The 13,753-nt window shown below is 30.8% G+C and overlaps 2 protein-coding genes across 2 annotated transcripts in view; one reads left to right on the top strand and one right to left on the bottom strand.

Annotated features, from left to right (window-relative positions):
• Positions 1–13,281, bottom strand: LOC129807501 (aquaporin-4-like). The gene is made up of 4 exons (XM_055856798.1): positions 12,581–13,281; positions 707–957; positions 345–639; positions 1–273 (listed from the first exon to the last, which is right to left on the bottom strand). Exons 1-4 carry the CDS (start codon positions 12,738–12,740, stop codon positions 110–112), a joined length of 870 nt encoding a protein of 289 aa, XP_055712773.1. The 5' UTR covers positions 12,741–13,281; the 3' UTR covers positions 1–109.
• Positions 13,282–13,621: 340 nt separating this feature from the next.
• LOC129805234 (pre-mRNA-splicing factor ATP-dependent RNA helicase PRP16-like) overlaps positions 13,622–13,753 on the top strand; it is a 1,660-nt gene continuing 1,528 nt past the window's right edge. Inside the window, exon 1 of the mRNA XM_055853009.1 lies at positions 13,622–13,673. Within this exon, the coding sequence (XP_055708984.1) occupies positions 13,622–13,673 (52 nt within the window). The remainder of the gene's footprint in view (positions 13,674–13,753) is intronic.

The following is a 13,753-nucleotide window of genomic DNA, read 5'->3' on the forward strand; positions in this document are numbered from 1 at the left end:
TTGTGCATAAGAAATTTATTATTTACTTTCAAGTCACATTTGTCTTTACATAATATTAGTAACACAAGTTTGAGGAATTTTTAATAATTCCATGAGTGTATTGCTGCTGTTAGATGTTCTTTCTCTCAGAATCTTCTCGCCAGAAAACGTATTTGTACAGATATGCAATGCAGACTGCTGATAATGGAGGTGCTACCCAATATAACCACTGATCATCGAAGATTCCTGTGTAGATTGCAGGGGCTAAACTTCTGGCAGGATTCATACTAGCACCTATTAATATCAGAAATCAATTAGCATTCTGGAAAATATTTTATTAAAATGGGTTCTAATATTATTGATACCTGTGTAAGGTCCTCCTACAATGGATAAAACTGCAACGGCAAAGCCCACGCGTATAGATGATGAATCCTGCAGTTTAGCCGTTCGAGGATCCCATACACCGCAAACAGTGAAGATAAGTATTGAAGTAAGGAGGAATTCTGCGAGAAAAGCCTCACCGATGGACATTTTATCGTGAATGGTGGTGGTACAAAGACCGTCTTCTTTGGAAAAGACACCAGTGGGTGTAATGGCCACGAGAAAACCATAGCCGACAATTGCTCCAATAACTTGAGCGATTATGTAAAATATTGCCATCTGAGAAATTAAAAAAAAAAAATAAGACATTTTTGTAATTGGAAGATTCTAAAAGAAATCATCTTACCACTGGACTGATGGACCGAAATACAAGAGCGAGTATCGTCACAGAGGGATTTAGGTGAGCTCCAGAAATGTGACCAAATATCGTAATGATGATTGTGACGGCAAAGCCAAAGGACAAATTTATCAACATGGGAGATGGTTCTTGACCCAGTCCACTGATACAACTGCCACAGCCAAGGAATATAAGAATAGCAGTTCCTGCTACTTCTGCGGCAAATCTGGTAAGTTTATCGAAGGTCTCCTCGGAGATTCCTATAAGAAACAATTATAGGTAACAATAAACAAAAATTTGGATTGATAGCCTATCGACTTCATTGAAATTATTCCTGCTTATCGCGACTAAATCCACAGATACAAATTCAGATAATCTATGTTAAATTTTCCTTATTACACTAAACCTTTTGTGCAGATAAGATGACAAGATTACATCGATAGCTACGGCTTCAGGTTTTTCAGATATGAATAGATATTCATGAAAAAATTATTCAAATCTTAAGAAATAGATTTCATAAAACTCTGTGTATTATTTCTTATGAGAAATAAAATTACAGAAAAAAATGAAAGATTAGTATCATTCTTACAGCGTTATCACACTTGCACATTAAAATTTTAATGTGATTCACATTAATTGTTGCTTGTGAGCGTCCAAATATGTTATTTGTGCCTTTGAGTCACTTAATATTTGGGGTTTTTCTTTTTATTGATAAAGAAGTGGACTTGGCCTGCAAAAATAAGTTTGAATTTACCTAAAGCATAAATATTTTTCACATTAAAAAAATTAAAGAGAAAATCGTATTAATTTTTCGCATTAATGCTATAAATCAATTTATATCAAATTTTGCGGGCCAAGTCTACCTTTTTATCAAAAAAATAGATCAAATTTTGAATATAAAATGATTCAAACACACAAATTACACATTTGAACTCTCACCAGCGACGACAATTAATGTGAATCATATTAAAATTTTAATGTGCAAGTGTGATAACACAGTTAAAGGACTTGTGAAGCAAGCATAGGGGAAAGTGCGCTATATTCAGATGATTCATGTGAGATTCATGTGAGTGAGAGAATAAATTGAATTGAATTTTTGAATTGATTCAAGCTTCGAACAACTCAATTCTATTTCTACACCGAGAAAAATGGAATTTATTTAAATTGAATATTTTGTATTTAATGTTAAAAATTCTGGGTAAATATTCGAATCAATTGACTTTTCTTTCAATACAAACGAAATAATTTTGATTTTGAAAGTAATCACAATAATTTCAAATATTTGTGCATTCATACGGAGAATAAATAATTTTTCTTTTAGCGTGAATGTTTAAATATTTGAAATAAATACCTCAGCTTTTGAATCAAAGATAATATATGTTAAAAATAACAATTATACATTGAAAATGAAAAACTACACATTTATATTAAATGTGCAACGTTGTGTTGTCAAAAATAAAATTTTACTTTTGATTTAAAAGTACTGTTTTATGAAATCAAATGCAACAAGCATTTATTTAATGGGTAAAATTTAATATTGACATTTTTGTTTACGTCTTAATATTATCTGTATTTATTTCAAATGAAAAAGACTTTTTAAACAATTGTTTCAAAATTTTATTTCAAATGATTTTTTTTTCTATCTAAACATTAAATGACCAGGTATTAAATTGAATTGTGAGAAACTTTTCTGTATAAAATATGCATTTCATTTAAATGTAAAAATGAAATAACTTTGAGTAAATATTTGATACGAATGGTTTTTGTCGTTAAATATAAATAACAGTGGTTTTTACATTTACTGCAGTCGTCATAATTTGAAAAATTATTCATTTAAATTAGGGTGAAAATTAAATTCCTTTCATCATAAATATCAATACGTTTTAAGTGAATAACTACTTATTCTAATCGAATACAATATGTAAAAATAATTACATTTTATTATTTAAACTTAAACTTTAGCCAAATGAAACAACATGTCATTTGCAACTAATGTCACATTTTCGTAAAAACCCTCTTTTTCTCATAAGTTCGTAAAACTACAGCTAGGGGTGCTATAATTAAAAAGAAAACTTTCCAATTTTCTAAGTTAATTAGCTCCGGCTCTATAGCACGGATCGGGCTGAAATTTTGGTAGAGGGAGCGGATTGAGCTAAAAATTCTTCATGAATCTCTCTTAAACATGCCTAAGAAACTTACTTATGTTATAAAGAATAAGGTAAATACCAATTATTAAAGCATTCTTATTGATTAGGTTTTTTAAATTTTCATTTTAAAAAAATTGAATGAATTTCGCTCTAAATCATCCAAAAATTTAATATTTGGCTGGCGTACACGCACGAACGCAAATGCACGAGGGTCAGTGTATTGTGTTCTTCAAATGACGTGATTTGCATAAAATAAATAATATTACTTTCTATATGCATTGATTATAACAATTAATAATTTGAATGAAATTTATATTTATTTAGAATGAAAAACCAATCAAATCTAATACTATTTTTTGAATCAATAGCATAAGTATTTGAAAAAAAGGAAACTACATTCAGATCTATGACTGATTCCATCAGTACGGAAAACATTAAAACGAGTCAGTCTTGAAGAAGCCGCTGAGTTGAAAAGTTGTCACACAAATTATTTCCAATCTATTTGAAAATGAAAAAAAAACTAAAAAATGGTTACAGTGGATAAGTAAACTTATAAAGTTGCAAAAATCATCAAGTGATCGACAAAGAAATTTGATAAAGTGTTGGAAATCGTTAGATTGAGTAAGTAAAAAAATGTTTGCCAGAAAAGTATTAACCATATTCGGTAAATTAAATTAAATTTATTTCTTCTTTTAAGCTAAAATGGAATGTCAAACTTTTTATTATTTTATTTAAATTTAAAATTCGTCGTAAGAATTTTTTATTATTTAATATTTTACTAACGATTTGTAATTTTCGATATTGTTCAAGTTCAATCGATCATCCTGATTGCAAGTCATTGTTGATTGGAAACGTCCGTGAGCAGAAGCTGGAAAATTATCACCATATCTGTTTTATCGAACTACTTTTCTTCAAAAATTCCATCTAGGAGAGACCTAAATAGTATCAAGGTAAGAAAATTGATTTTTTTTGTAATGCAATAAGAATTACATAATTTGTGAAAGTTAGCATTGATCTTTACAAAGAAATATTGGACCTCGCATAATTTTTTTATTATAAAAATGTTAATTATATCAACTTATTTATGTTGAATATGTATTTTCAATTATCGCTTTGGAAAATATCATACTGGAAAAGTTTTTAATTTCATTTTTATTTTTATTCTTTCTTTTATCAATCGTGGTAACCGTTGAATCCGTTCACTAGGCAAAGGACAATCATTGTCTTTTCCATGGAATTGGAAAAATGATTCGAAGATAGCAGCAGAACTTAGAGCAAACAGTAAAGGCCGTAAATCTGCAAAACACAACTTAGAAAAGTGAGCGCTGTAATAAAACTAGACGAGGAGCACTACCACTGATCAAGTAAGTTACATTGAATTATTAAAAATTATTAACCGCCATTGGTGAAAAATAAATACTGTAGCCCTACAATTATTACCTGGAATTATAATTATCACCAGAATAAAAAACGAAATTCTACTAAAGTTTTGAGAAAACAAGATTCTATAATCAAAATTAATTTTTTATGATTAACATAAAAGGACATCATATTATACGTATAAGTTTTTTCGAGACTTATTGTTGGGTTCTTTTAAAGATTATGGGATAGGACAATAATTATTTCCACCACTCTATTTTCAATAGTTATTTCCGCTATTTCAATAGATACCATATAGATTCAGATTTTTAATTCCATTTAATTTTATTTTCTGTCTTTCAGATTTCATTATGTCATCGTTTATCTTTACGGGGCAAAAGACAATCAGTCTTTTGAAGTATCTTATTTCTTCTGAAACTGGTAAACACTATTAGGAGAAAGCAGAAGAGCATACATCCAAAAGCTGAGAAGAAGACTTCACGAAACTACTAGAAAGTCGTGCAACACCCCATAGAAATTAATGTAATACAATTTTATTGTGAATACACATTATTTATGTCAAATAAATTTATTTTTGAAATCATAGCAAGAGTTTTTTAAATATACCCTGGTACTGTTATATCTACCCGAGGATATTATTTGAATTAATGTGGACGAATATCAAAGCAAACATATTTGCCATTGAATCTATGGTAAAGAACATTTAAATATACCAAGGAAATTTTTAATTTTACCCATTGTGTATTTAAATTAATGGTAACTCGTAGTTAAAACAAATATTTCTACTATTGAAACTATGGTAGTGTTACCCAGAAATTTTTGATTCTACCCATGAAAGTGTTTAAAATCCACTTTAGAAATAAAGTGCAAATGTATTTGATTTAAAAGACATGTTTTCTTTTCAAATACAGTGCCATTCAAAATAAATACAAATATATTTGTTGTGGCTATGATTACTGCCTTTCAGATCAAATGTAAAAATATTTGAAGTAAAAGTCGTCTGTATTCAAATCAAATAAAACATTAGAAACAAATGTATTCTACCATTGGGGCCAAAATACCCATAATTTCATTTGATTTTACCCAGAAAAACATTAATACTACCCATAAAATTTTTCTCGGTGTATGTTCCCAATAAGTATGACATATGGCTCTTTTAAGGAAATTTGAGGAATTGGACTAGCTATTAAAATATAGTTTTATAATGTGTCAAGGCCAAATTCATTAAATATGTATTGAAAAAATGAGTTGCTCGAAACTTGAGTCGTCCGAAGCTAACGCGCTTTCCCATATAGGTAAATAGTCGAACGAATGTGAAGATTCAAATTATGCCTTTTTATTTCCTTATTGTTATGTAAGAAAAACATCCGTTTACATAAGTAGACTTTTTACTGAAAAACCAATTTAAAGTATTTATTTCTACCTAATTAAATTTAGATTTAACCACATTTCAATAAAACACCTAATTAAACCATCAATAAAATATAACAAATGTGAAAAATAATATAATGTTCTACATTACATAACGAGTGATCTTGCTTATATATTCTAAATTGAACTAAAATACTTTTATTAGAATAGTTTAATTCAAAACCTGCTCTAAGTGGAAATACAGACTTTTTTCTTTATAAATACAGCACTATGTTTCGGCTCCAAACAACTGAAAAGCCGAAGCTAGAAGAAGAGAATAATCCGAATCCCGTCTGAATACTTCACTTGCTCCTGGTTAGAACTTTATGGGGATTTCTTCCACTGTTTGAACTAAGTCTCGGCTATATTTTCACGGCCTCTAGTAATAGCTCTTTCGAGCCACCGAGCTTCGGGGTGCCTCGAGAGAGTTAACCAAGGTTAGAAATAAATTTCCAACCTTGCAGTCTAGCAATGAATGCGTCTAGAGGCTCTAGAGATGAATTCTTCAACCAAATTTTTCTCCACAAAAATTCTCAAAATTCTGCCCTAGGTCTTAAGACTTCTTGAAGAGAAGCCACTGTTTCCTGGCAGTAGGGGAACGAGCCAATTGGCCGCTGACTGTTAATTTAGGCAATAGGATGCCGCGGTATTAGGCCAAGAGGGAGATGCGATTTCTCGTGCTCCTGAAAGTGATATTCTGGAATCGCTATCGCAATTTGATCTATTTAACAAATATACCCTACTTATACACAATTATTTTTACCCCACTTTAATGACTAAGGTGAATTCCGTGAACCTACAATGCGTCATTGCAAAATTGCATTTTCCTTATTTTGCTGACGAAAAATGCTGATCAAGGAGTGAATGAACGGATATCATTAGCACTGTGCATAGTGACCAAATTTTAATAAGAATTGGACAATTTTTAATATCTAATATCATAGAAACTATCACTTAGAATGGTACCAAATTTATTTCAGACAGAGTTAAGTAGGGGAAACTGGGGCACCACCAAACACGGGGTACCACCAAACACTGCGATTTTTTAATCGGATATTCAACTTCAGAGGATAAGATCTATAGGAATTTATAGCCACTATAGGGATGCTTGTCCACTGAAGGGGAATGGTCGAGATAGTCCAAATAGTTTAGAAATAAAAATTAGTGTTTGGTGGTGCCCCAGTTTCCCCTATATATAGAAAATAGGATAGTAAAAGTTTAGTAAACATCCTAAGTTTCTTTAATATTTTCCGCAAAAGAGAAGCTTGTTTCTTATTTCGTGCCATTTCGTGGAATGACTTAATTTAACTAAAACTAAAATCGGTAGTTAAAGTATTTGCCTCTAATGGAAATGATAGGAGATTCCTAGTAGTAAAAATATCTGATAATAGTGTAGTAGTCCTTAAATCCTTTAAAGATAAGTTATTAAATAAGATAAGTTGTGGGTGAAGCCAAAATTATTCAACTTTTATGTTGACTTATTTGTATCCTTTTAAGGATGTAAGGACATGATGGATATTCTGACGATTTATCAAAAGTATTCTGATATGAATTAAAACCCATTATTATTCCCATTATCCTTCAAAGACTAAAAAATCCTAATTTGAAAATATTTGTATGAACGTGCATGTTTGTCTTGAACACTAAATTTTTGTTTATATTGTCCATGTTACAGTCTTATTATTTGATTCCTTGTGCTCCAGATAAATTTAAAATCTATTCATTTTGAAAAGTTTTAATTAAAAAAGAATTCTCACTTAAAACAGGTTCTGAATTAGATTATGTTATCCTATATTATAAGAGACATGTTACTATTGACATTGAACTCTGCTACTAGAGAGACTTTGATGGCCATCTAATAATAATGGATAACGAGATATTTGATGAAGAAATATGGGCTGAAAATCTTAAGTAGAATAATATGTACGGAACCTTTGAATTGTTTATATAATTTTTTTGTGTTTAAGATTTAAGCAAAATTGGTCCAAATTGATTGAGAGTATTCAGTATAATAAAGAACTTTGGCCTTAACTTTATTTGCCACAAATTTATAAATAATTTTAGATTGAAAGACTGATACAGTAGACTCTCTCAAATTCGAGCATTTTGGACCGATATGTCACCCGAATTACAAAGAAATTCGGGCATCAAATTATTAGAAATGCAACGAATTCTTATTCATCTGCATACACATCTTGAGTTTACATACTGTAAATTTCATGAAACCCCCTTAATAATGCAAAATCACATCAAAACTAAGACAAACCATGGAAAATTTGAGCATATTTGCTTCATTTGATAATCATAATTAAACCTGAAAAATGTCAACAAACTTTTTTCGAATTTAACTGCCGCCCGAATTAAAAAGTAGCCCGATCTTAAAAGAGCCGAATTAGCGAGAGTCTACTGTATTTCTCTTAGAACTCTGCTAAAGCAATAATTAAATAAAAAAGTTAGTGATTTAAATGATAAACATTCATAAATGTTTTTATACTAATCTAATACCTTAATCCAATCTTAATTATAGCATTACATATCATACGCAAATTGAGTGATCACACAGAGAAATTTTAGTGGAATGACAACTCCAATTGGTGTTGTCGGACACACCAACCTCAACCCCAAAATCAACTAACCCCAATTCGGTGTTCAGAATACACCAATTGGTACCAAAATAACAACCAACACCGGTTTTGGGTTTCTGATTACACCAATTTCACACCAATTATTAACACCAAATTTAGCGTTGTTGGAACACCATTGTGGATTTTGTATCACACCATCTCAAGAAGATATAGGTGTTACTTTTACACCATTAAAAGTGTGAATTTTCCACCACTTTTTTTAATATAACGATTTTTTTAAATGCTCCCTTATCGAAATCCATATCCATATCGACATAAAATAAATAAAACACGAAATTTGTATACTTGTTAAAACTTTTTATTATAAAAAATTTTTAAATCAGAATTTACAACATTAAATATAATATAAAATTAATTTTCTTTCATTTAGGGGGAGGCTTTGATGTTTCGCACATAAAAATGCTGTTCAAGTTCAGAGATTTTTTCTGACTACCATGCAAATCGTATGGATTCTCCAACTATGCCAAAAAAATGTCTTACTTATAAGGTTCATAATCCCACTTCACAAAATCCCAGGAAGTCCTTAGATTTTCATCCAGAGGAAAATGAACATTTCATGGCGATTTGTCCGATAGATCAGTCAAGTTTCCATGGTAAAAATCTCGTTCATTTTCAATTTCGTTGATCATGATACTTGAATATTTCCTGAGACGTTTTCCGAACTGCCCTTTTTAGACTCTTGCCTTATTCGTCATTCGCCCAATTTGGACTGAAATTTTTCAAAAGATATGTCAGTAAAAATGCATTAACACAATTTTGAATAAATAATTGGGATTTTGGAGATTTACTGTACTGAGGGGAAATTTTCTGATAAAAATGATTGATCAAAGGGCACACTCACCAAGAAATCTCTGCGCAATTTCCACTGGAAAACCCAAATTGACACAAAAGAAAAAAACACTTCTGTTACGGAAATATTATATAAATTATCAGTAAATAAAATACTTTCCGAAAATGCACTAATTAACACAATAAACAATTGAAATAAAGCGCAGAAAATTGCGTAACATAAATTCCGCACTCTTCACTGACCAATTTGATACTGATGCAACGGGGAGGGAAGAGAACACAGGAATGATAGTGAAGAACACCGGTTGGCGTTCTGACAGCACCATTATAGAGAATTGATGGTGTTACTATTGCACCATTTTCGATATTTCTGTGGTGGAGTTAATACAACACATCCAAAGCATTTCATACAACACCATTGATTCAAAACTTGGTGTTAATTTGGTGTGAATGGTACTACGTTTGGTGTTCAAGCAACTCCAACACCAAAATCAACCCCAAATTCAACACCGCTTTCTTAAAATCACTTCTCTGTGTGATATTGTGTAATTTATTTATGCGCAATTGATAACCGAATTGCTGCCAAAAATGTATTTTTAACATTTTCAATCACTTTAGTTTTTCAATTACTTGGGAAAAATAGCCCGAAAGAGGTAAAAATACATTATATTCTCATTTTCTTGCTTCGCGAAATATCAGGCAACATTTTTGCTCAAAGTGACGTACGGAAAGTTAGACATCGCACCGATTTTAATAATATATTCCTTTACACTATTTCTTGATTTGAATTCTGATTACCAATTTGTTTTCTTGGATAGTTATTCTATCTAAATAAATAGAGTTTGTAATTGATTAATAATTAATTATTATAAAGTATTTCAATTCAATGACCGTTAAAACGTGTTTTAAGAACAGCTCTTCTCGCTCCATTAATAGACAAAATTTGTTTCTTCTCAAAAAAATAACTTCTATTAATCTAGAAGGAACTAATTCCAAAATAATGAAATTTTCCATTGCGTATAATTCATAAAAAACTGTTTGTATATCAAGCTGAATAGGAAGAAATGTATTTTCTTCGAATAAATAATGGTTTCCTCAATATTCCTTCTAAGGCAATCTGTAACATGCCATTGTTTAATTTTATCCGTGGCTAATTCTGCCCCGGTTTCCCCTTCATTGACAGAATGTGTTAACAAAATAATACTAAATTGTTCTATCTCTCAAGAAAACGTGAAAGGAAATTTGAGGAATTTTCTAAAAGTTGATTTTTTGAAGATTTTTGAAACTCCTGAATCTTATAGTATGAGTCATGGGATAAGTTGCATTTTGCCCTCGTAAATAAAAAAAAATATCTAATTGAATAGTCCAGTGATCAATATTAATATTTCCTTTATAGAAAATTAATATTTTAGATCAGGGTTCAAAATTTTGATAGGGTTTTTAAAACTTTGGCCCTTAATTCTTTTATGACCGTAGAATTTGATAGCCAATTTCACAATTATTCGATGAAAAATATCTTAGCTCAAAATAAAGGGTGTCCCAGAAATAACGCAAGATTTAAATTAAGTGGCATTTCTGAAATAAAGGTCCACAATGAATAATAAAAATACTACGTGACAGTTTATAGATTAGTGTTTTTAAAAAATCCATCATTAAATGACAGACCAACCCTTTTTTGGTCTTAAAAAAATATTTCAAAAATAATTAATTAATTTGGTTCGAGAATTGGTCAAAAAGTTGACTTAACTTCGTCAATGAAGAGTCTAATTCAAAAATTCACAGAACTGAATTAATTTTGGGGGCTAAATACACTTGCCATCCAAGAACAAGCCCTTAAAATGATTAATAATATCATATTAGTATATTATCCGAAAATAAAGCTGATCAAGTGTTACTGTTACTGACGCTCGATACCGCGACATGATAACCGAGCTTATGAAGCCTAAATCGAAGGATTTGTTCATTAGTAGTTAATTAATTATGAATTCATTAATACTGTGGACATGTGGATTTAGCAGGATAGTGTGACATGTCATATAGCCTAAGAAATAATGCAATTCCTGCATAAAACATTTCATGATTGTGTTTTCTCTATTGGTGATCCGAATTGGTCCATTAGATCATGTAATTTTAGATCATTACATTTTTTTATTCAGTTATTTGAAGTCACAAGCTTAAGTCAACAGACCTATATCCACCTCTGTGCACTCTTAGAAAAGTTTAGACGTGATTACTAATGAAAATTAGTTGTTCGGGCGATTATTATCAAATCTATTTTAAATAGTTCTTATATTCTTAAAACATTATACTCATAATAAATTTATTAGTAGTGAGAATATAAGACAATATTTACGTGGATAAGTTGCGGCAATTATTTCATAATGCTTTCATACAATTATATTTGCTTGTGTTAATTAAATGAAATCATTATCCCAACTAATATTGGTCACTAATTCCTTTTAGTTCTCACAACCAATGTAAATAGATGGGCCTATATTTTCATAAAGTTATGACTACTTTTCCAATAGTAAAGAGTGGTTTTTATTTTAGTAATGCGTTGAAGCTCTTTCGAATTTTAAGCAACTAATAAGAAATATACATCACAATGAATGCTATATAGTAACCACAACTAATATGATATAGTTATTACAGCCAATAAGATGGGTATCAACCCCATTTATTTAGTAATTGGAACTAATATGTTATAGTACCCATTACTATTTTGATTTAGTTGTGATAACTAAATGAAAAGGATACTTTAACTAACTGTGGTCAACTATTTCATTTAGTTACCCAAACTAAATATATAGTTGGGTCTATATTTACTATATTTTATAGTTCTAATAACTGCATATGAGCTTGTACGAACTAATTTTTTCTAAGAGTGTGCATTAAAAGAGGACTTTTAACCCTGAATTATCGAAATTTAGACACATTTGCCCAAAAAGGCCATGGAACATTTGACGAAAGGATTCATATGCCAGCAAAGCCATGAAGGTTAATTACTGGATGCGATATTTAATACATAAACCCTATATTATGTACTTTGTTTTCCACTTTAGAAAAAAACGTAATTGAGAAAAAAAATGTGTTTTTTATTTAATTTAAATCTTGCGCAATTTATGGGACACCCTATCTTATATTTAGATACACAAGAATCGTATTTTTAACGATTCCAATTAATTAAAATGAATGTTTTTCTTAAAACATCCCAGAAGATGTAAAAGAGTTAAGGGATTCATGAAGGCTATTTATGGTAAAAATTTGAAACCTCGGTCTCGTTCACAAAGATATGGAATTCTGAAATTTTAGATCTGTAATTTTTAATAATCTTTCCTAATCTTTATTTTATTCTAATCTAATTTTCTGATCTATTTAAAACTTGGCACAAGGAAGTGATTAAATGGGTAAAAAAAATTATTTTAATTTAAACCTCCTTAAAAAAAAACTAATTTGATCTAGAAGACAACAAACAAGGGAAACACTTATTTTATGTAAAGAATGGTACACACCGAGGATCTTCGTTTTTTCCTGTCCACGATAGTTTCCGAAAAGATCTACATTTGAAGACACTTGGGATGGTTGACTTTGGAAGGTGTGTGAATCTCCTATGATGGATATACCCACATCTGTGGATTTTTGCCTGTAAATTTCGTTTCTTGTTTCCAACATTATGTCTCGTAGTGTAGTCAGGATGAACTCCGAACTGCAAGTCAGTGGATTAGAAAATTACCACGAAAACACTCAAAGGTCGAGCACGTCCGAATTTTTTTTTTTATTGATTTCCTAAGACACTCTTATCACAGAGCTATATCAGCAAAATTTGCACTGCTTTAAAATCCTCTTGTCGCGCTTGTCTCTCAGTTGGGAATTAGAAGAGAATTTCAGTTAAAAATAAATGTCTATTTTTCTCCAAAATTTTTTTTTTTTTAGAGATTTTCACGGGAAAATCTTATTGAAGAGAAGCACCATTTTCCCTCACTTTCACTCCACCAACCACCCACTTTGAATATAATGCATTTAAATAACAATTAGATGATTCAGTGATTGGGATAATTTTCTCTGCAGACAATTGATGGAGGAGCACGAGAGTGAAACTGCAATATCAGGTGGTTGGAAAATAGCCAGATGTTTTCACTGTGATGTTCAGCGTACGACTGCTTTTCACTTAATGCTACTGCTGAGCTTTTCAGGGAATTTCTTTTCCCACCACACTCTTTACGAGTATACACTATCTACCTCGATAATCATTCGCGCCGTGCGAAGGCACATTATTTGCATACCCAAAACTGCCCGATTGCTGAAACGACTGCCTGGTGAATTTCTCTAGATGAGACAAATAAATCATTAGGCTTTTTTTTGGCTAAATCACCTCTCCATATCAATCATAAGCAAAGAAATTAAAGGATTACATAGACGAGACAATGATCGTGCAGTATATGGATAAGAGCGTTAATCCAAAATGATCCATAAGACATTGCTGATCGATCAGTGTTGTTGTCTGTTTATCCGATTAACTATTAATACCCTTTAATTTTGCATTTGTGCCAAAAATGCGCTGTTTCTCCGACACAAAAGCCATACCATCGCATATAGCCATGCAAGGTAACTTAAGATAGGAAATCTCCTCCCTCACAGTGCAAAAGACCTTCAATGTGCTTTCCTTGGAGTAAAGCGGATACAGA

The sequence above is a fragment of the Phlebotomus papatasi genome, chromosome 3 (assembly GCF_024763615.1).
Source record: "Phlebotomus papatasi isolate M1 chromosome 3, Ppap_2.1, whole genome shotgun sequence".
NCBI lineage: Eukaryota > Metazoa > Arthropoda > Insecta > Diptera > Psychodidae > Phlebotomus > Phlebotomus papatasi.

Bases quoted from the DNA above. Each gene is read 5' to 3' on its own strand.
- LOC129807501 (XM_055856798.1), bottom strand. From the start codon at position 12,740: ATGTTGGAAACAAGAAACGAAATTTACAGGCAAAAATCCACAGATGTG. The intron at 640-706 runs GTAAGATGATTT...TTAATTTCTCAG, and splicing joins TTCGGTCCATCAGTCCAGTG to ATGGCAATATTTTACATAAT. The intron at 274-344 runs GTATCAATAATA...TGATATTAATAG, and splicing joins TGTAGGAGGACCTTACACAG to GTGCTAGTATGAATCCTGCC.